Consider the following 23905-nt stretch of genomic DNA (forward strand, 5'->3'; position numbering starts at 1 on the left):
AAAGAGAGAAAACTGTGTGTGTGTGTGTGTGTGTGTGTGTGTGTAGGTGTGTGTGTGTGTGTGTGTGTGTGATTGTGGAGGTATCGCAGTTTCCACATGGGGTGGAGAAAGGGGTAAACAAGGGACAACAAGAGGGCAAGAAGTGCATTCATTTTGTCAGTTTAAGTTTCGCGGGTATCGCAAGCAGATTTCGTCGCCACTCCCGGCTTAATTTCGCGGGTGCCGTGAACAGATTTGCGTCCGTCACTTCCGCCAAGTGGTTAACGTAAGTGTTCCATTTGATACAGCACTTATCAGCGACGGAGTGCACTACAGAAGTCAGTGCACTGTATTGCAGTGTACTTCGTAAAGTGTCCGGTAGTAGACACAGCCATAGGCTCTTACCAGTTTCACTGTGCCAGTCACTGTACCATTGAAAACAGCCTGAGCAACGGTCCATTGGCCGTCTGTATTCCTGTCAGCTGAGATGTCAGCACAGCGCATTCTGCCCAGAAAACACAAGAGGAAGATACAAAAACACAAGATCAGAAGAAACATATAAAAATTCTCAAGGTTTAACTTTCAGAATATTCTCCTCCGCAATGAATGAGAAGGTGTGTCTGTGTGTTATAAGAGAAAACATGAGGAGGATATGACACACTGCCTATGATATCCAACAACTTATATTACCCTCACTAGACGATAGCCAGAGGGCCACAGCGTGGTGAAGCTTATTTGTCTGCTAATTGTTAAGAATATAAAAATACATACATAGTACCCCATGTCCCTCACTTTGCATTAAGGCCCCGAAGCACCAAATCTTGTGTCCTTCTATGGCTCGATTCCATTTTCGGGCTCTGACCAGAGAGAACAGCTCATACTCATGCTCACCCACATGTTTTGGAACATACTGACACTGCTGGATAAGAAGCACAGATACTGTAGGAACAAACACTTCTTTACCTCGGCCAGAAGATGACACATCCACACAGGGAAGATAATCAGGAACTCTATGCAACCCTTGGCTCTGACCTCACCCTGAACGCTCAGTCGTAGAATTGAGATTTAAATAAGAGCCGTACCTGTCACCGTCAAAGAACTTGTTTATGACAGCAACAGATAGTTTCAATGCCTTTTAGTTTCTATTCTATTAAAGAAACTGCACAGCTCCTGCTTTAGATGGAGAACAACATACACACACACTGATTATGATGATGACGAGAAGATCGTGAGCCAAGAGGGTGGGACCACCCTGAGCTCCATCAGAAGGTGTTCAAAGTCTAAACCAGGAACACCTCCATCTGTTTTAACCAACCAGTGCTGCTGTCGTGAGCCCAGAGGGTGGCACCACCCTGAGCTCCAACGATGAGACGGACAAAGATTAAACCGAGTGACGTCTCCATCTATATTATCTAATCACGCTGGCTCTGAAAGATATAAAGAGTCATGTTCTCCTGGAGAACTCCAGTCTGTTATTGAACGATGCTTTGAGCCGACTTCATCCAGGCCCGTGCTGCACGTTAAATGTTTTGTGTCTTTGGACTTTTTGTTCTACCACACTTAATTAAATCCACTTTGTTTTGAATTTTACTTTGCCGTCCTGGTCATCTTTTCCCAACCTTCGACATTATCCTTCCAAGGCATCAGTGACTCTTCAAATTACGACGAGTTGATGCCATTTGTCTATGTTCTATCTTTATCAAGTGCACATGAAGTAATGAGAAAAAGAATAAGTGGCAACAGAATAATTGTCACGGTGTCCACTACTTCTTCACATGCAGGAACCTGAGGTGGCCCTGAATGTAAAATGTCACTTCATATCTCCTTCACTCTTGCATACTTTTGGTTTCTTTCTGTCTAAACACAAAAACATAATTGACCACAGGTTCTCACCTTGAGTGTCCTGAGTAGTGAATCGCCAGTGACCTTCCCACTATGCTGTAGGGTCCTGTTAATGGCATGGCAGGGTCCATGTATACAGCCTGAGACTGGTTGAGGCCATGCAGAGTCCCAAACTTTCCGCCCAGGTCCCCAATCTCATATTGGTCCATTGTGCCCACTCCAGGTGCGGGGTTGTTTGACGTGTTGATGGCTAACGGGTTATAGTGGCCCAGGATGTTTGCGTTGGAGCAGGGGTCTGTGCTGCCGGGTTTGATGGGCAGTATGTGAACATGGTAACCCCCAGCTAAGGACTTCAGGTTCGTCAGATTCACGTTTATAGTTGTGGGGCGTTGTGGGACAGCCTGGGAGAACCGGACCTGTCCGCCGGGAATCTGGGCGCCAAACCAGCTGCCTGAGCTCGCTGTGACGATCCGCACCATTGTGACGTTGGCACATGCCATCCTTGGCCCTCCGCGTTCTGCTTCATGGATGACGACAGATTTACCGATTATGGCTGACCCGGACAACCAGGAAGAGACATCGGTGAAGAAGTTTTTCCCTTGCACTCCGCCCACTGTGGTGTCGAGGTTGATGGTGCTGTGTTTTGAGGAAAGGTCTCCCGCCTCGCAGGATAAAGGAGTGGATGGGCCACAGTGGAGGGCGTAGCTGCTGTCGCTGGTGTTCATGTTAAAGGGGTTCCAGTGTCCTCCTGTTGTGCTGCAGCGCCTTTCATCGTCATCCCTCTCTGCGCTGATGGGGTAGGTGTGAACATGCCAGTTGTGGTTTTTGGTTGCCATCATTGAGGGATTTCCATATGACAGGTCCATGAAGATGGAGACGTCAGACAGGGGGTTGTCCGTTAGCTGGGTGAACCAGATCTCACCGACCACAGGGCTCTGAAATGTGGCTCTGGCTCCTATCACTTCACCAGGATAACCAATGCTCGCACAGGCATACCTCGCGCCGTCTGTTTGGTGAATTACAACTGAGCGACCTACAATGCTGTTTGGTCCAAACAGAGGGAGGCTGTAGTCCATGAACATCATGTCCACCTCGCTTCTATTTGCGAGGGACATGTGCTTGCTGCTGAGGTCACCGAGCTCATACATGTCGTGGGTGGAACCTGGCACTTTTGGGTACGCCGGGTTGCTCGTGTCGACAGCGAATGGATTCCAGTGGCCGCCCACATTGTCATTTGAACACCGGCTGGATGAAGGCGACCTGACTGAGGGGAGAGGGAAATTGTGGACATGGAAAGGGCCCACTCTGCTCTGTAAGTTAGTTAGGTTCACCCTCAACTCTGTCAGGTCAAACGGGGAAGCCTGACGGAAGCTGAAGTATCCTTTGATCTCTCCCATATTCACGACAGCGCTCACTTGTTTCTCTGGCACAATATACACCTGAGCACACTTGTAACTTGACCCCATGTGGAGGATAAGAAAGCGATTGTTGAAGCTGGTCAGGTCCAGACGGGATTTCTCAGCCTTTAAGGGCGTTCCAATCTTTACGACGCCCAGATTGGTCAAAGCAGAGGGATCCAAGCTTCCAAGAAGCACATCACAGCTTGCAGCGGTGCTTGGGGATCCAAAGATAGTGCCATTGGTTTGCGAGGCATTGACCTGACCGATAGTGACTAGGTCTGCAAGCAGCCTGGGGTCGGTATTTCCTTTGTTACGGCGCACGTAAACGTTTCCCGCGACGGGGCCGGTGAACCTGGCCTGATAGGTGTTGAGCGTTTGACCTTGACTTACAACCGTGCATACTTTAGTACCGTTACACGTCTGCAAAGTCAGCGAAAAGTCGTCCAGGTTTGAGTGGCGCTCGAGGAGGCTTGAAACGTTGACGGTGGGGTTTGAGGAGGGATCAGCCGCGAAGACGAAGACGCTGGGGCCGATACTTGCTTCAGAACAAGGCTGAGCATAATGGCCATACATGACGGGGAATTGGCTCAGGGAGAAGTTAAGTGGACCACAGGTTCCTGCACCGGACACGTTGACAGTGGCCATCTGGGAGGTGGAGTTAAAGTGGACCTGCCCTGTGACTCCGCCCATGTTGAAAGGGGCCTCAAACTGAACACAGGAAATGGAATCTAAAAAAGGATGACAAGGAGGAAGTGATGGTACTCTCAGTATTCATTCTTATTTATACACATCGCTCCTCAATAAATGAATGTTCAATCCCCAATGTTTAAATAACGGTCCAATGATATCTGTGGGCTACAACACAATACAAAACGGTTAATGTTGGACAGCTCAAGCAATTTAGTTTAAGAAAAAACCTTCAGACATCAGTCAAGTACTTAAAGTAGTCATTTTCGTCCAATGTGGACACAAATCCTTAAAATGTATTATTATTATTTTCTCTCATAAGCACAAATATAAATATGTAATTTTCTTTCAATTCAAAAGTTTAACTAAAGGACACACACAACGTCTCCTACTTCACAAGCTGCAAATGATTGACTTCCACGCTAGTTGACTTCCTTCAGGTTTCAAACACGACACATAAATCATTCAATGAATGTTTGAGTAATGTATAACTTTCCAAGTAAAGTAGCAACAAGCAAATGATTTGAGAGCATGGGGCCACATTTTTGGACTGCACACAATTATCAAAACTATACAACATACGTGCATCACCATAACCTCCGCTTCCTTACTTTTCACCACACTTTAACCAGCAACGGCTTTGGTTTCAATGCAATTGAATTTCTTCTGGCACAGAAAACAACACATACACACTGTTGTGTTTTTAGAGACATTACATTGACTTGTATTTAGTTCCTGGAGTTAAAGAGATGTGTAACTATTACCCAACAAGGTATTAGTATTATTATTTTTTTAAACTGTAATCTTTTATTGTATAGATTTTAGGATGTTTTAATTATGTAATGTAAAGTGTGTTTGAGTACCTTGAAAAGTGCAATATAAATTAAATGCATTATTATTGTTATTAATGTATTTATTTGCACGTGTCTTGACTCGAGCTCAGGATATTCATTATTTCACTGATTACCGGGGATTCCTTTGGAGATACTCACAGCTGACTTGCGCTCACGGCTGCAGGTTTGCAGTTGAAGTATTATTGAAATAGTTGAAATACTACAACACAATTAGTTGGAGTCTAAGTAACTGAAGAGCTATAAAGAAGTTTACATCACACCAAAAAGTACAAAAAGGTGTAAACCAGTTTTAGGAGACAAAAAATAAGATATAAAAATAGAATGAAATTCCAATTAAATGACTTTCTGAGTCCTTTAGAAGTGTGCTAAGAAAAGGAAGCTGAATGACTATAATAAAGATATGAAAACACATTTATTAAGAGTGTGTATTAGTGAAGCGATGGTCTCGACCAACAGGTGTGTTTTTGTAGTATTGAAAACACGATAGTTAGATTCTGCCGCTGTGTACAGGAGCAGACACAGTAGCCACCTTTTAGTGAAACCGGTGTTTAAATTAAGATTGGTGCACCTTTTAGTTTCTATCCTCAGTTAAATGCAGTGGCGGTTCGTCCATAGGGGGCGCTAGGGCGCCGCCCCTCTTAAAATTTGGAGATGAAAAAAAAAGAAGAAGAAGTAAAAAAAAAACAATTCTGTCAAAAAACATTATATGCCAAATCATTTAAATAGTAAATATACCGTGTTGACGCGCTAAATGTGTGTGGGAGACCATAAGCCCCTGTCAACAACCACTTAAGTTAATGTGAAAAAATATAATATATCGCCATTATCACGGAGAGAAGCCCCTCCCCTTTTTCGAGGCGCTGGTCTAACGTGTGTGTACGGCATCGAGAAAACATTTCAGTCGTTTTGGCAATGACCGGCTTCACATTGGCGGATGAAACTGAATCTTGGGCGCACAAATGTGACGCGATTGATTATTCGGCAGATCAGAGACCCGTATGTTCCTCAGCCCATAGAGCAGTGTTGCCAGGTCGCGGTTTTCCTGAATCGGGCCACTTTTGAAGTGTTGCGGGTTGAATTTTTTGTCCTTGGTTCGGGTAGACCTATTTTGCATGCAAATTACATGAATATCTTTCAATAAAAATCCATATTTTAAATGAAATAATGTATTCATACCCAAATCCTACCAAACTGACTCCAGATCAGCACGTGCACACATTTTATTTATGATAATATACTGTATCTAATTACACAAGGCCATTTTAGGACCTAGGTGAAATAACTTGAGGGAAAACTGCTTTTAATGCTGGCAAATATGTTGTTACTTTGTAGATATTACAATACATTTGGCAATGATAGCAATGCTGTTGAACTTTAAAAGCAGTGTATATGGTTTGGCACGGGCATATTTTGAGTTCTGATATTGGGCTGGTTTTTGGGCTGGTTGTGTCACACAGACCTGGCAACCCTGCTGCCCAGAGCTCCACGGAGGTACGCGAGCAACATAGCTAGCAGAAGCTTTATGTAAGTATGCGACTGAAAACTCTGGTATCTCTACACCAAACACCTTTCAATCGACGGTCAGATATTGACAAGAAGAGGCTGAAAGAGTTGGGACCCGAACATCCGGATTTAAAAATTCTGCAGCAAAGCGCTGACCGCGGAGGACGACACCGGAGGTTCTCCTCAAGCCTATATGCTAACCGGAGCTGGTTAGCTGAATGCTCCATGAGTAATTCGTTTTTGTTTCCCTGTCTGTTTTCCAAAGTCCTGGGACGGAAACTCTCTGGACTACAACGGGTGAGGGATCTACAGAGCTTCAGACAAGTGTAAAGCACGAATCTTGCCGGTTATTTAGCTAAGAACATGGAGCTAACTCGCTAACAGCATGAAGCTAACCCTGTTTGCAGACCGAACTGGCATCGAAAACACAACGAAGAAGTTCTGAAAACAGACACATTCCTCCAGAACAATGGAAACAGGCTGGTTACAGACATGATTGACTTTAACCAGAGTTATTGAGAAGTTTGACCACTTTAAAGAGAGGAGGCTACTTTTCTTTACATATAGTGGGTCTACTCTGTCAAACAGTTAGAAATGCACTCTGTCATTTCTTGTTTTCAATGTATTGTATTTTATTTTTGTTTGTTGTTCAACGATATTATTGAGTGTTTGTGAATTTTATTTTAATGAGCTATTTTTATTTAGCGTTATTTTTAAAATCTGTTTCCTGGAAATTGCTTTCCATCTGTTGCACTTCCTGCTCCTGAGTCCGTCTTTCCGTCACAATGGTTTTATATTGCCGAGGTGAGTTCAGTGAAAACGATTTTGCACTATTTTGGCTATATTCTTTAATAAAATTAACCGCTTATGTTACATACAGTAATGGAATGTTAATACGATCCCGGCGTCCAGCTGTCGTGTCATTTAGACTGTCAAAATATACGTTTGGTGGCGGTTTCATTGAGCCACTTTCTAGCTCATGTAGTTATTTATTTTGTCCATTAGGGTCTCTGTTTTCCCTTGTATGTTACATGTCATGGTTTTGATGAGAATTGTTATTATTTAGATTTAATGTGGTTCTGTCTTCCATGGACAATGGTTTTTTATTGCTGAGGGAAGTGGAAGTGCAGAGACAAATCAGAAGGCAAATGTGTGTGTTCTGTTGTCTTCTGCAGAATAAATAAGTGCTGGGAAAATCCACCATCTGAGCCGACTTCTTCCATGCCCGTTCCACATCAGTTACATCTGCTCTGAACCTCTTTCATGTGAGGGTGAAACTCTTTTATTTAGCAAACCTCTGAAACCCAACCCAATGTTCCTTAAAGCTGCTCTGAACCTCTCATGCCCAAAGTTACAGTGTGTTGGTAGTTGTTATTGGACCGTGTTGAGCACGCTGTGTTCTTGAAATAAAGCTTTGTTTTTTACAATATTCTACTCAAAACCTCTCTTCTTCTCATTGTTGAGTGATATTTAAACCACGTCGCCCAACTGCGCCCCCCCCCCAAAAAAAAGTCACCAGCCGCCACTGGTTAAATGGTATTTATAGGGGCCACTTTCTTTTCTTGAATGTCATTCAGCCTGTATGGCATTTCAATTGAGAGTTATTAGTGCAAACACTACTTTAACATTGTCACAACATTCTCGCTCAGAAATTTTTGTCATTAGCTTTATTACAATTATCGTTTGAATTCTATTGAACTATTTTAAGTGGTTTAAAAAAAAAAAAGCTAATCTAATGACTTCTAACTGATGAGAGGTGTGAGTTGATGTTGTAATTGTTATAAATGATCAATTTCAAAGCATTTACCAAGTGCTAGTGTGATATGCTGTGAAGGACTCCTCAGGCGGTAAAGTCACAAGGTTGTAAAACCATATCCTTATAATCCAATACAAATATATATATAGAATAGTTTTATCACATCTAGTTTCATAAACTGTCAAAACGTTCAGTTGCACATGGTTTAAAACCCTTGGCATGAACATTAGACTGCACAAATAATTCCTGAGGTCTATGTGGTAAGAGGTAAAAGTTGACCAAGTACTCACCAAGTAAAGCCAGCAGCAGGACGGCTGTCAGAGGATGCATGATGGCAGATCTCTGAAAGGCGCACAGCAAAGAGGAAACGCTCTATATATATACAACGGGAGGACAATGATATTAAAATACATGCATATCCTGTCATGGGTGAGGTGAGAAGACAAAAAAAGGAGCAGCTTAACTACATCGTGAAGAGTTGAATGTCTGGATAAGGATGGAGTGCGCATCGAAGTGTTTTCTCCAAGAACATGTCAGGTTTAGCTGGTTTTCAAAAGTGTGTAGCCACCCTTGTGCATCTGATTTTCAGAGCTGCAGTTTCGTCTGAGACCTCCTGTGATTGGCCGACGAGGCGCCAGTAGCTCGTGCACAGAGGCAGGGGAGTTGAGGCTGAATATTTGGCAGCGTGGAAGGGTTGGAAGTGGCCCAACCCTGTCGTGGCCATGCTGGGAAAGAGGTTGCTGATTATACTGTTCCAGTGTTGTGTTGGGTTTTAAATGCTCAGGAGATTTTCAACTGCGGTCAACTCAGCCGACACTCGGATCTCCTTGGTCAACTCAGCCGACACTTAAATTTCTGTGCACCTATAGACTGATGTTGACGGTAAACGCATTCGATCGGGAGCGCGCGAGGGTTTTGATAAAGTTAGCGGAAGGATTCACGTGACAACATCCGGTTTTGCAAAGTTAGCGGAAAGAACTACGTGAAACAACATCCGTTTGTCAAAATAAGATGTCGACAAATCATACTCGATGCCGGCGCGCGTAACGCCCAGCACAGGGATTCCCAAAGTGTGGTGTTAAATTAGCCCCGAATGTTAATAAAAATAAAAAATAAAAAAAAGATTTGGCACACAAGTGGTTCACACCTCCAGGTCGCACGTGACGTCATTCACCCAAAGCAGCGGAGTCAGACTGGCAGCAGGCGCACGTAACAGCAAGCTGCTGTCTGAGAGTGTTTCTATGTCTACAAATTTCGCTGCTTCACTCTTCTGTGCTAAGCCCAGCGCCGCCGCTCCCATAACGCGCATCGCTCCCCCCCCCCGTCAACAACTCTTCTCGGCTCGATGCCGGCGCGCGTAACGCCCAGCCTTGATGCGCGCACAGGTGAGCACACTCTCACTAGCACCCCCCCCCCGTCAACAACTCTTGCATTCTGTTGCGTTTTTTTTTTAAGGTGTGGGGGATTGGGGGTGCGTGAACCCGGTCGGGATGTAGAAGGGGGTGCGTGGTCTAAAAAGTTTGGGAACCCCTGCACTAGCATATTAAACAATTAACTGATTTCGAATCTTTATAGATCGTTTCTGAGATTTAGCTTAAATTATGCTAACATTAAAACTTTTTTACTGTACCAAGGAAGAGTTTATAAAAATAAAACTCAGACTTTTGTATGTTAAACAATTCCTGTATATAGATTTCCCCAAGAGTTCCAGGAAATGAATGATGCAGCTGTGTTCAAGACAGTCCTGACTTCCATTATCCTGGAAATCAAACTTATCTACGGTCCCAATTGGGAGATATTTCAAAGTAAATGTCGTAAATGTTTACGAGTAATCGGTAATTTACTTAATGTTTGAGGTGCTTTATATATGTTTTTCCTCATTACCCCAGGAAATGACTGAGGCAGATGTGTTCAGGACGTCGTTTTTTATTTGACTAATCCTAATATATTTCAAAATGAAAGTCACACATTTGAACCGTGAATTATCCAAAGTGCAATTACAGAAAAAATGAAATAAAACTTTATTTTGCACAAATTAGAATAAATGTAAAATAATAAATGGAAATTAAAGCTGCAAGCAGCGTCGAACGGGTCCTCGCTCACCCGCGCCGGTCGGGGGAGCCGGCGTGACGCCGGCCCGCCAGGCCGAGGACGCGGGCACGCCGGTCGGACTCGACTCGGGCCGCGACTTGTAACGAGCGCGACAAGTTTGGGGCGGATTCGACAAAGTCCAGTTTCGCCACTAGGTGGCGCTTTAACTACGTGAACATATTCATGCATCATGTGTCCCTATAAACAAAAACTCACGAAATCCGTGATTTAAAAGCCTCGTCCAGCTGTTTACTGACGTTAGTTATGTTAGAGTAGAGAGAGGAGAGAGAGGAGAGAGAAGAGAGAGAGGAGAGAGAAAGAGAGAAAAAAAGAGAGAAAGAGTTCTTATTCCATTCTAAATAACGGGCTAGTCTAGGATTTACGTGGCCAGACTGAAAAAAAAATCATAATGCCTCTCTGGTATTGTTCAGAGGCCCGGGCCAAATGTGGAGGCGGGCCTTAGTTTGAGGACCACTGCTCTTGGCTGTCTATCAATATAGCTCATTTTGAAAATGACGTAAGAGGGCAATACGGATCTGTATCAGACCAGCGAGGAGGGCAGTAGAGAGAGAGAGAGGAGACAGAGAGAAGAGAGAGAAAAAGAGAGAGAGGAGAGAGAGAGAAGAGAAGGAAAAAGAGAGAGAGGAGAGAGAAAAAGAGAGACAGAGAGAGTTCTTATTCCATTCTAAATAACGGGCTAGTCAAACAAATTTGGGGCGGACTGAAGGAAGTACAGTTGAGCCACTAGGTGGCGCTTTAACTATGTGAACATATTCATGCGTCGTGTGTCCCTACGTGAAGTAGAGATCACGTCATGTAAATACGATGTAAAAAAAAAGTGATGAAAAAAAGCTGCCTTGTCTTGGAATCGAACACGCATCTCCAGGTGTCCAGACCAACACTTATCATGGTGAGCTATGAGCCAGCTGGTTTACAGGCAGCCGTAGGAGCTCACATTATTTTGGGCAGAAAAATTTGGTTATTTTACTTCTCAATAGGTGATCAATAGGTGTTCCTCCAAGAAATGTGCTTGTTTCTTCGTGTGAATGTGTTCAGGCCTTGACTGGCATCACACATGATTTTTTGGGGAAGTATCGGATGAGTTTAAGCAATAGTTTTTAACATAAAGAAATCACAGAAAGTACAAAATTATTGGCAGTAAAAAAACGTAACTTTTCTACCGACGAAAAGTCCGTTTTTTTTCACAGTGTTCATTATTCAAGTCTTGACATTCTATAAAACTGATTTTTAGCCGATTCTGTTGGCGTTTTGTGGGAGAAATAATCGAAGGGGAAAAAGTGGAAACTGGCCAAATCAAGCGAAAAACGCCAAAAAATGCCCAAAACGGCCAACTTTGGTGAATTATTGTAGCGCCCCCTACGGTTCAAATTGCACGAAATTAGCTGTGAATGTTTCAGGCTCCATTCTGCACATATCCTGAAAGTCTGTTATTTTTTTTCCCCAATAGTGTTGAAGTTATGAGCATTACAAAACAGGACACGCCCCTAAAATGTTCGTTCGGCCATAGATGCTTACCACAACAATATATTTGAAAAAAGATGACAGATCTTAGATGATATAGCTTCCATGATCATTATCTCCAATAGGTTTGGTATGAATTGGACCCCGTATGTCGGAGCAAACGCCTCTGATGTGTTTTTCACCAAAAAAAATATGGCGGAAAATTTAAGTAGGCGGAGCTTAGGGTCCTGAGAGGCTTTTTTGTAGAGCAGGTCCAAGTGGACTTGGGAAAAATAAAAGCTAGTCATTTGACCATACTGGGTGAGGGGCGTCGCCGGTCAAACTTCCAGGTGGCGCTAGAGAGCAATTTTTGAAAGCCGAATTTCGAAGTCGGTGTCATCCGGCTATTTTCACCAAGCCTGACAAGCTTGCCAAATTTGGTGAGTTTTGGGATATGATACATACCCCCAATATGCCCCCAATGTTCTAAAATAAAAATCCAGAAGAAGAATAATAATACCCCTAACAATTTCAATAGGTTCCTCTCGGTCAGACTTCGTCTGTCGCTCGGACCCTAAAAATGTTGCACATCCTTTTGGTGCAATAATTAGGGACACAGACAGCAGTTCCAGTTGGAATTTGATGCTTTCTGAAGGGTTTATGTGTCCATTCCGAGGCACTGGCTGTGGAACCAGCGGGAACAGCTGTCACACTGAATCTAAAAAAAAAGAGGGAAAATTAATCACCTTTAACTTGACCACGGTTACATGCTGTTTTGTTATTTAAAATGTAACAGTTTGGAGCTTAATATAATAATGTTTTACAATTAAAACTTTTTTTTTTGTATTACACCATGTGCTACATTTATTACAATGTTCAACAGTTTGGGGGCCAAAATAATAATGTATACATTTTATTTTCAAATGATCTTACCTTCAAAATAATAGCCTTTTTAAAAAAAAAATTAGTTCTCATTTGATCATTTATCAGCTCACCATCACATGATGTCAACAATCTTAAAATAATAAACACTATCATGCAGTCAGAAGACTAAAACGGATGATGAACTGGTAGGACTCCGGCCAGAGCTCTTTGTTGCATGTCATTCTCCATTTCTTGTTTAACGTAATCCCTCTATTATCTTTCAAATAATATGTTCAAATTGCCCAAACAAACAATGATGCGAGTCAAATTATTACTTACCCAGTCAGTGAAAGCAGGCCCTGGACCGGGTGGTTTTTTGGCCGAGCACATTGAACATTTGTACTCCGATTCAAACACTAAGATAAAAATACACTTGTTAGATCTTGAGTACTACACTAAAAAAATATGGGTACCAAAAGTTCTCACTCACCTGATGCTTTCAATATTTTCAGAGCGAACTGTTTCCGCTGATCTTCCATTTCTTTGATTGTCGTGCCAAATACCATGTTTGGCACGATTGGGAAGGCCTCCATGACTTTGTTTGCCATCTAAACAATGGCACAATATGTGATGTACATGTGAGTGATTGCAGATGCTGTTAAACCAACTAAAATGAAAAATACAGAATTGATAAATATTAATTTGGGAAAAGCTTGGTCTTAGAGAAATATTAATCTCACCATGATTACCACCAACCCACAGCTGTTGCCATCTTGCTGCACTGGGTGTTGCATAACCGCTCCCTTCCATTTGATATCCACCCAGTCAGACTTGCTGTGGCAGATCCTTCACATTTTGAAGTACTCACTGTGTGAGAATATTTCATGAAAATGTCAGTGTGAATTATATGTACAATACACATGAAATTTGTATGTAATATGCAAAAAAGACGTCAATGTCTCTAAGTTGTTGGGCTCCCACATTTTGACAACATCTTTCTGGAAGCCTCTGTAACTCTAGTCAAAGCCTTACATCCTAAAATATTGGACATAACTAAAAGTGCGTGATATAATCTGTCTCTGTCTGTCAGACTGTGCGTTGCAACGCTCTCCAAGGTGCTGTTCCTGCTCCCGGGAACAGCAAGGGAGCTATCCAGCAGTTTGTAAGCTTCATGAACCAACCCAATAACATCCTTGTCTAATCTTTGACTTCCACTGTTTCTTAACATACAGACTATATAGGCTCTGTTATATAATGTTTTCTGTGCTTAATCAAATATCGATCCACTCATTCGTACCATACAGAGAAAGGCTTCTCTTTTCATCTTAACTTCTAATCTGTCTTAGTTTTTTTTATTTCTGCACAGCACATTAGAGGTCACCAACTAACTAAGTTAGACATACTGTTTGGCTGTCGGGCAAAGAGAATTAAACTAATTGAATGCTGCTTCAGTCTCCTGTCTAATCGCACGTGGGTTCTCACTGCATTCTTACAAAGTCCCAGCCACATGCTAAGCTTTAACTTTGGGTGACACTAGGGCTGCAACTAACGACTATTTTGATAATCGATTAATCGGTTGATTATTCTATCGATTAATCGGATAAAAAAACAAAAAAACGTTAATTTTCAACCCTTTATTCAAAACAGGGTCCGTACGGTCATGGAAAACCTGGAAAAGTCATGGAATTTTTAAATGGCTATTAGCAGGCCTAGAAAATGGAGACCCACTGGTCAGCATGGTGATGAACCGTCACAAACAGACTGACAGCTTTCCTCTCCTGAGCAGTGGTCCCCATGTGGCCCCCTGAACAATATCAGAGACGCTTGTTTCCTTGCGCGCTGCGCTCAACTCAACTTTGTTTATACTCGACTTATTGAGCTTTGACTTATTCAGCGACAAACGAATCGATAATGAAATTGCAAAAACGTTAATTTTCAACTCTTTATCGATTTTATCGATTCGTTGTTGCAGCCCTAGGTGACACGATGTAAATGGGTTTAGAACCTCTGTAACAAGATATTCCCTGATTCAGGGAATATGATTAGGCTTTGGTTTAAGGCAGTGGTGCCAGGGTTACGGCCCTAGGGCCGGACTCTCAGCTGAAGCAGCCCTGGTAGTGCTGATCGAGATGTCGTTTAAAAAAAAGAGGAAGGTTGACACTGAAGGTCGCATCTTTCAGGAAAGATGGAAGGAACAGTATTTATTTTGGGAAGTAGGAGGCAAACCTGCAGGTCTCATTTGTTCTCAACAAGTGGCTGTAGCTAAGGAGTATAACATCAAAAGACACTACGAGACTCACGCCGAGAAATACAAGGAGTACACAGGGCAACTTCGGACTCAAACGCTAAACGAGCTAGCATCATCGCTACAGAAACAGCAAGCAGTATTCTCCAAATGTCGAGATACACACGAAGGTTCGTTTTATTTTTATACATATCTTCTTCAACTATTATTTATTTTTTACTGCACCGTTTCTGAAAGAGGAGTGTCTCAATTTTGTTAACCTATAATGACAATACATTTCATTTCATTTCAAGGGGCAGTGAAGGCAAGCTACATCATCTCTTGGGAAATTGCTAAGGCATCCAAGCCTTTCTCAGAGGGTGCATTTGTCAAGACCTGCATGCTAAAGGCAGCCGAGCTAGTGTGTCCTGACAAGCGACAAGCTTTAGCTAACATAAGCTTATCGAAGCCTACAGTGACGGAGAGAGTTGAAGAACTTTCTGGTGATTTGAAGAGTCAACTAAAAGACAAGTTAAGTCCTTCATTTATTGCATTCTCTATTGCTCTCGACGAGAGCACCGACGTGACTGATGTAGCCCAATTAGCGATATTTATTCGCGGAGTTGATGCTTCCCTGAATGTCACTGAGGAGTTTGTGTCAGTCGTGCCAATGACAGACACCACCACAGCTAATGACTTGTTTGTTAGCCTTGTCGGGGCCCTGGACAAACTGGAGGTGGACTGGAGTCGCGCTGTCAGTGTGGCGACCGACGGTGCACCTTCTATGATAGGAAGGAAGGCAGGAGTAGTTGTGAAATTTAGAGAAAGGGTAAATGCGGCTAATCCAGAGCAAGTCTTCTGGAACTTTCACTGTATACTGCACCAAGAGGCTTTGTGCTGCAAGAGTCTGAAAATGGACCATGTCATGCGTGTTGTTATTGAGACTGTGAATTTGATCAGAGCCAGAGGACTTAACCATAGGCAATTTGACGCTTTTTTATTGGAAAACGACATTCATCATGGCCTTCCCTATCACACCGATGTGCGTTGGTTGAGCCGAGGCGCAGTGCTCAAACATTTCTACAAACTACACACAGAGATAGCCGAGTTCATGCAGGGTAAAGGGAAGCCTGTGGTGGAATTGGACGACCCAGAATGGACCAGGGATCTTGCCTTTTTCGTGGACATTACGGAACACCTAAATGTGTTGAATGTTTCTATGCAGGGCCGCAACAAACTCGTCACAGAGTATTATGATAGTGTTCGTACTTTTCAAAGTAAACGGGAGTTATGGAAGACGCAGCTCTCCAAGCACAATGCAGCCCACTTCCCCTGTCTAAAATCTCAGCCTGTCAATCACCAGAGTATGGACAAGTACGCAAACTTGCTTTCCAGACTCAGGCATGAGTTTGACAATCGATTCACGGTTTTTACTGAACTGGAAAAGGAGTTTGCGCTTTTTCGCTCTCCATTCACCATTGACGCTTCCGAGGTCCCAGAGGCGATCCAAATGGAACTGATAGAACTGCAGTGTTGCGCACCGTTGAAGGATAACTATGCATCTTTTTCAATCGAATCATTCTATCAATCCTTGCCACCACAATACCCAAGGATCACAGCTTTTGCAGGTAAAATACTTTGTATGTTTGGGACAACATATTTATGTGAGCAGGCCTTTTCCGTGATGAATATTAATAAATCGAAAGTGCGCAATCGAATGACGCACGGACATCTGAATGATGTTATGAAAATAGCCACTGCCCAGAAACTGTCCCCCGATATGGACAAGCTGGTGAAAGTTAAAAGGTGTCTGGCTTCGACAAGTAGCTGAAGTAGGCTGGTCTCCCCATTTATCATAATCCAGTGTGATATGGGTGGGAGGGAATAAAAGGGGTTGGGGTTGACTGATGGCAAGGCTAGTGCCATATAGGCATATGGGTGTGTGTAAATATGAGTTGGGGTTGACTGGTGATGACTGGCAAAGTTAATGTGCCTCATCTGTTGTTGAGCCAATTTAATGTTTTTAGATAGCTGATGATATGAATTGTTATATGAATTTGATGACATCAGTGTGCTTTGTTGATATGAATTGTTATATGAATTTATCTCATGTGAGTGTGGGGGGTTATGATATGTTTGGGATATGTAATCCCAATTTAAACCAATAAAAAATAAAGACTAAAAAAATATAATAAAACTGTTTACACTTGTGTTATTTATAGGAAATGTGTTTTGTCGGCACCTAGTCTAATTTGGTGCATTTCTAATTTATATATGTAGGCTACTTGCATGGATAGGAAAATGTTACGTTTTTAGAGGGTAACTGTCTCCTGCTTTAGGCTATGTAATTGTAGGCCTCATTGTGAGGCAATTTTGGTGCCAATGCAATTTCTTAATGTGTAGGCCTTCATGAATAATTTCAAATAGCCTACCTATCCATGTGTTGAGTCAGTGTTTGGCCTTTTCAGTCCGAAAGTGTAATCCGGCCCCCTGAGATCTCACTTGAAAAAAATCTGGCCCCCTGTCCAATTTCACCCTGGCATCCCTGGTTTAAGGGGTTATGCAATTCGAACTATACCTGCTTCTGATAGTTGCCTCTATACTTACATTTCTTTTATCACCTGTACCATAATTATTACAATACATGATAGATATAAGGGAATGAAATACATGTATTTAGGTCCCAAAAAAATAAAATTAGAAAAGTACCGGAATCTTTTGGCAGCATTGTTGGAGTCTGCCAGCTCTGTGGATGTGTGGAATGGGTCCACCAAATAAATGCTGCCTTGGGCAGCACTGATGTACTAAAATCACAAGAATGACATGAAATATCAGTCAAAGATTATTCACAACATCCATAAAACAATAAAAGATCATAATGATGAATATAAATGTAGTTCCTACTAACCAGAAACTTCCAGTGAGTGTTGTGTACATTCACAAAAGACACGATTCCTTCGTAGTCCTCAAAGTTGATCTGTAACACATCCAAACATTAACATGGTAAAAAGAGTTTAATATTAAAGTTGTTGTCAATACCTTACTATCAAAAGTCTTGATCTAGTAAATTGAATTTGCTTTATCATAGTTAAGACACAGTGATGAACATCAGCTAACATGTAAACCGTGATCAAACTATGCTTGGCTCCCCAACAAATACACAAGTTACCTTGGACAAACTGTTCCTCCTGACAGCTTCTCTCTTTCCAAAGAGGATCACATTAGCCGTGTAGTAGTTGAGGATATAAAGTTTATTCCCCAAATGGAGCTCGTTGAGTGTGTGATGCAAGAGACACTCAATTACCTTAAGAGGTTTAGAGACAGTCTATTAAACATCATCAATTAATTTACATTTTGGACAATTACAACTGAATGGAATGGGTAACTGTGTTGTTGTTGTTTTTGTTGTAAAAAAATACTTGGTCAACAATAAAGTTTGCATTCACATTCAAAAGTACGTGACTATAGAAAAAGAATGGAAAAGCAACTGTGGATGGATTTAAACACCTTCCGAATAGTCAATCAGTTCAAGGGCTCAACAATCTATGTGTTCTTTATATAGTGGCCCATTAAAGCAGCATGACAAAGAATATTAGACCTGTGTGAAGTGGAGCAATTTTTTCAGTCTTTTGGGGAGTTTTTTCCTGATCATTTCTGTTCTACTATCACAACTACATACCTCGCCTGCAAGCCATTCTTGAGGTCTGAGGGTTCGTAGCTCGCTGTGATGGATCATGAAGCTGTTTCCTTTAAATTGAGAGGGGATCTCCGACACAACCACTTCTGTGTCATTTTGTCCCCACAGTTTCTGGAGCTGAGGGTCATAAAAGTAATGTTATATATTTTTTCAAGTAGATACATGAAGCCTACTTGACATATTATCAGTTACACATGAACAAATACATTTACATTTTTTAAAATTATCATTCAATCACTGCTTTCTACCTAAAACTGCTATTTTTTTATATTTTATTCTTTGCTGTTTCTCTTACCACATTACCTTATTTTATAAAAATGAATTGTAGAGAAAGAAGGAAAGCTAATAATTGCTTATGAAGGGGAAATATATTTATTCATTACGGTACTTTTGATTAATATTGTAGCTTTTTTAGTCTTCCCTCTTTCAAATTACCATTCAAAATATATTTTTTAATATTGGATCCTTTGGAGAAAGACATATACTTAAATAATAATTGCACTAAAAAATTATTTACAATACAGATACATTTATTGCATATATATATATATATATATACACTACCGTTCAAAAGTTTGGGGTCATCCAGACAATTTTGTGTCTTCCATGAAAACTCACTTTTATTTATCAAATGAATTGAAAATTGAATAGAAAATATAGTCAAGACATTGACAAGGTTAGAAATAATGATTAATATTTGAAGTATTAATTTTGTTCTTCAAACTTCAAGCTCAAAGGAAGGCCAGTTGTATAGCTTATATCACCAGCATAACTGTTTTCAGCTGTGCTAACATAATTGCACAAGGGTTTTCTAATCAGATATTAGTCTTCTAAGGCGATTAGCAAACACAATGCACTATTAGAACACTGGAGTGATAGTTGATGGAAATGGGCCTCTATACACCTATGGAGATATTTCATTAGAAACCAGACGTTTCCACCTAGAATAGTCATTTACCACATTAACAATGTATAGTGTGTATTTTTGATTAATGTTATCTTTATTGAAAAAACAGTGCTTTTCTTTGAAAAATAAAGACATTTCTAAGTGACCCCAAACTTTTGAACGGTAGTGTATATATATGTATTGCTAAAACGTTAACAACAAGTTCACCTGTGATGGAGAATCAACTGTGCATCCCTGTGCATCCTCATCATCTGTTGGCTTCTAGATATAAAAATTGCATTATTAATGTAAAGCTTTAAACTATTTTCGTCGAGACTAACAACATGGTCAAATCTGTATTAATAACTGCATTCATGCAAGTGTATTACATACAAAATACAACATGAAGCTGCTGATTTACAGGTGTTTTACATTCCTGTTCATTGTGCAACATACCAAGCTTGTTGAAAGCCCTTTAATGGCCTTTTCATTATGGTCAAGATCTTTTGTTGTTGTTGGAGCTTGTGGTATGATTGTTTCTGTTGTGCTCTGAGAAAAATACAAATATACAGTTACATAATCACAACTTTATAGTTTAAAGTAAATTATTTCTGATTTAATGGATTGACAGACTGTTATGCTAGGTTAGGTGCTTTTTTAATGTCATTGCTGCACTAAAGAACAAAATATTCAACAATACAAGGACCTTTATGGATTATGTCAAAGCATTTAAACATTTTACCTTCTTCTTCCTCTTCAAAGAGTCACTGTATTCCCTAAGAAGGGCCTTCAGGGTGGTTTTGGAGGTGTGGACAAAGTCATCAAGTCTGGTCAGTCGTCTCCGTTGAAAACGGATCTTTTTCAGATCCCATTGACTTTTCTCCATAACCTGATCTTGATCTTTCTCTGTAATATCCAGGATGGAATAATGCACATTTATTTTAGTATCATCATTTTGGCTTATAGTACCTGTGTGGGTCTACATGAAGCTCTTTTGAACACTTGCGAAAGTCTGTCGTAAATGGGACCTGTTCCATGGCGCCCAAGGTCACCTGCCAAAATATGTTATCTTTACTTAAATTAAATAGCTATGAAAATAAAAGTATATCAAAGCACATGTGAAAAATAGGACTAACCCAGGAGTAGGCCAGACCACAGAGCGGCTTGAGGTAAGAAGTACTTCACCAATGTTGGGATAAACGTTGGGCTGAAGTATACATTTGGATCCCCATTTTTCTCAAGCTCTTGATGTCCAATGATGTCATCAAAATGATGTTGAAATGGTGTTGGTCCCACATCATTCTAGCAAAAATAATTAAAGTTTAGTTTTATTTCTTACATCTTGGAAACAAACGTAAACCCTGTCACCACTGAAGAATGGTTGTCTATTGGATTTTGGCAATAAATATGCAGGTGAATACAGACCTGCCAAAAGCTTCCTTTTTTACTATATGTAAATCCAAGTTAGGATAAAATAGTAGCGCTATAAAAAATTATTAAGTTACATACCACAAAGTCTTGCTCCACAATGATTGTGTCATCAATGTCACAATGTCCTGCTTTTGTTAATAGTCTCTGGAGATTTTGGAAATGTTTTTCAACATTACTCTCACTGTGGGAACTGGAAAAAACTACCGCTGCACTGATGACAAGTTTGTCTAAGTCATTTAGGGTTGTTGCCTGTGTCATTAGACCAAAGACGTGCATGGCCAGGTGGTAATGTCTGGGGGCACTGAAAGAAAAAGGTTGTAAAATTAGTATTACAAAGATTTCACATGTTAAAAGATCAGAAATGATAAGTATGAACAGCAATTACTCACTGTTTTCGACATAAATCTTTGGCATTCTTCATAACGTGACTCAGGGGCAGCGATGCAGAATTGGTAGCCCTATCAAGTCTTCTTGTCCTTTTCCAGTCACAATGTAGTAATATTTGCTGATCAGCTCCTGAAGGCTGACTCAAACTCAATCATGAAAGAAATGACCGATTTCTCGTAAACATTTAGGACTTTTACTTTGAAATATCTCCCAATTGGGAGCGTAGATATGTCTGATTCCCAGGATAATGGAAGTCAGGATTGTCCTGAACACAGCTGCATCAGTCAATGCCGGGGGTTTTGAGGAAAAACATATATAAAGCACCTCGAACATGAAAGAAATGACCGATTTCTCGTAAACATTTAGGACTTTTACTTTGAAATATCTCCCAATTGGGACCGTAGATATGTCTGATTCCCAGGATAATGGAAGTCAGGATTGTCCTGAACACAGCTGCATCAGTCAATGCCGGGGGTTTTGAGGAAAAACATATTTAAAGCACCTCAAACATTAAGTAAATTACTGATTACTCGTAAACATTTAGGACTTTTACTTTGAAATATCTCCCAATTGGGACCGTAGATTTGTCTGATTCCCAGGATAATGGAAGTCAAGATTGTCCTGAACACAGCTGCATCAGTCAATGCCGGGGGTTTTGAGGAAAAACATATATAAAGCACTTCAAACATTAAAGAAATGACCGATTTCTTTAAACATTTAGGACTTTTAATTTGAAATATCTCCCAAATGGGACCGTAGATATGTCTGATTCCCAGGATAATGGAAGTCAGGACTGTCTTGAACACAGCTGCATCATTCATTTCCTGGAACTCTTGGGGAAATCAATATACAGGAATTTTTTAACATACAAAAGTCTGAGTTTTATTTTGATAAACTTCCTTGGTAGCCTACAGTAAAAAAGTTTTAATGTTAGCATAATTTAAGCTAAATCTCAGAAACGATCTATAAAGATTCAAAATCAGTTAATTGTTTACTTGTATATGCTAGTGCAGGGGTCCCCAACCCCGGGGCCGCGGCCCGGTACCGGTCCACGGCTTGGTTGGAACCGGGCCGCGGAAAAAAAGTGAATAAAAAAAGTTGTAATTTTTTTTTTTGTATCAGTCGGGAAAATATCTTATTTTGAAAAAGGACCGGATCCACCCGTGTGTACGTCTGAGCCGCGTTCAGGAGTCTTAAAGTTCGGGTTTATCGCTGCAGGCGAGTCTCACGCGCCGAACCCTCTGCTGGCGGCACATTTCAGTGACAAAGAATCTTAAAACATATTCAACCTGCTCAATGAATTCTGTCACTTCAGGGAAATGACAACTGTTTTCAAGTTGGCCGATAAAGTCGCTGCTGTGTGGGCGAGTGAACAGCGGAATATTCTACATCTTTCAGACGTTGACCGGGTGGAAGAGGCTTTTAAATGAGTTTGAGCGGTACTCCAACCACAAAAGACCCGACTGCAAAAGAATAGACCTGCAACCCATTTGTAAACAAACCCACCCGGTGAATCGAGCCTGTCCGAGCTAGAAGAAAATGTGTTGGAGATGCAAATGACGGTGGCCTTAAGGGACATTTCACACAACAACTCTGCCGGTGTTCTAATGACAGCGACCAGAACTCGGTTAGGAGCAGCGGACCAAACACACGTCTGTGTCGCCGTCTCCATTAGCGGCTCGTTGCAGGTAAACAAGCGCACGGCTCACACTAAGTCGGCGTAATGATGAGTTGTAGTTTTGGCACTTTATGCCCTTCGTATAATTGTATGACGTCATATTTATTATGTCATTTATATTGCCGGTCCGTGAAAATAATTTCTGACACGGAACCGGTCCGTGGCTCAAAAAACGTTGGGGACCGCTGTGCTAGTGTATGATTTGTTGACATCTTATTTTGAAAAACGGATGTTGTTTCACGTAGTTCTTTCCGCTAACTTTGCAAAACCGGATGTTGTGTCACGTGAATCCTTCCGCTAACTTTATCAAAACCCTCGCGCGCTCCCGATCGAATGCGTTTACCGTCAACATCAGTCTATAGGTGCACAGAAATGTAAGTGTCGGCTGAGTTGACCAAGGAGATCCGAGTGTCGGCTGAGTTGACCGCAGTGATTTACTGATGTGGCTGTTTACAGACACTAGAACTGATGATGTGTGTTTATGATAGATTTTAAAAGAAACTGACACTTTGTACTGTATGCAATGTTATAAATGAACCTCCCTGCACAATGATTATAAATAACTCGTCGACTTTACAGTTTCATGCCTTTTTTTAGTCCATCCCTTCTTCTCTTTTCCCTTTTTACCACCCTTTTCCTCTTTCTACTCACATATGTGCCTCAGCTGTCCTTGTGACAACAACAAAAAAAGAGAGAAAGTAGTAACTTGTTCTAAAAATAGAAGCCCAGTGGCCCATCATTGGGGTCTATTTGGGGTCGGCCTTGCAGCTATGCACACATATTGGAGGACCTGTGAAGTGGGTCAGGTCCTTCACTCGTTTGTTTAGATCACTGATTGCGGCAGGAGCTAAAATCGTGACGTGATCATGGACACACAGGTTTCGTTTTTGGCTACACGCACACACACACCTGCAGACAATAGGCAGAGACAACCAAAGACTGTGCCAAACAGTACAACATCAGATCAAGGTCCGGTAAGAACCGGGTCAGGAAAGGACAAGACGGACAATTAGATCACAAGATAATAAACACGCAGGAGCATAGTTTTCATGTGGGGATCATTTGATCTGAGCCGTTTACCTAAAAGTTGCACGATTGGCAAATGTTCAATTGGCGGACACAAAAATGCTCAGCACATTGCAATTTGCAAGCACAAGGCAATGCT

General features: G+C 41.4%; 2 protein-coding genes across 4 annotated transcripts in view; both read right to left on the bottom strand.

Annotated features, from left to right (window-relative positions):
• The window catches only part of cusr (Copper-only SOD repeat protein), a 41254-nt gene that overhangs the window by 12290 nt on the left and 5059 nt on the right, over positions 1 to 23905 (bottom strand). The window contains exons 2-4 of the mRNA XM_056410054.1: positions 8312 to 8363; positions 1873 to 3949; positions 385 to 484 (exon numbers count right to left, since the gene is read on the bottom strand). Coding sequence (XP_056266029.1) covers positions 385 to 484; positions 1873 to 3949; positions 8312 to 8351 — 2217 coding nt within the window. The 5' untranslated portion in view covers positions 8352 to 8363. The remainder of the gene's footprint in view (positions 1 to 384; positions 485 to 1872; positions 3950 to 8311; positions 8364 to 23905) is intronic.
• Positions 10716 to 21943, bottom strand: LOC130190575 (uncharacterized). 3 transcript variants are annotated; one of them, XR_008830996.1, is made up of 12 exons: positions 20381 to 21943; positions 19987 to 20296; positions 19701 to 19793; positions 19473 to 19526; positions 18341 to 18475; positions 17831 to 17965; positions 17570 to 17638; positions 17371 to 17465; positions 13178 to 13304; positions 12928 to 13045; positions 12777 to 12853; positions 10716 to 12291 (listed from the first exon to the last, which is right to left on the bottom strand). XR_008830996.1 is itself a non-coding variant. In XM_056410061.1 (11 exons), the coding sequence occupies exons 2-9, from the start codon at positions 20128 to 20130 to the stop codon at positions 13286 to 13288; spliced, it is 744 nt and encodes a 247-aa protein (XP_056266036.1). In that variant the 5' UTR covers positions 20131 to 20296; positions 20381 to 21943; the 3' UTR covers positions 10716 to 12291; positions 12777 to 12853; positions 12928 to 13285. The 3 variants fall into 3 exon arrangements, 2 of the variants coding, with proteins under 2 accessions (XP_056266036.1, XP_056266034.1); XM_056410061.1 differs by having other exon boundaries at positions 12928 to 13304; XM_056410059.1 differs by lacking the exons at positions 12777 to 12853; positions 12928 to 13045; positions 13178 to 13304.

Source organism: Pseudoliparis swirei, chromosome 24 (assembly GCF_029220125.1).
Source record: "Pseudoliparis swirei isolate HS2019 ecotype Mariana Trench chromosome 24, NWPU_hadal_v1, whole genome shotgun sequence".
In the NCBI taxonomy this organism is placed as follows: Eukaryota; Metazoa; Chordata; class Actinopteri; order Perciformes; family Liparidae; genus Pseudoliparis; species Pseudoliparis swirei.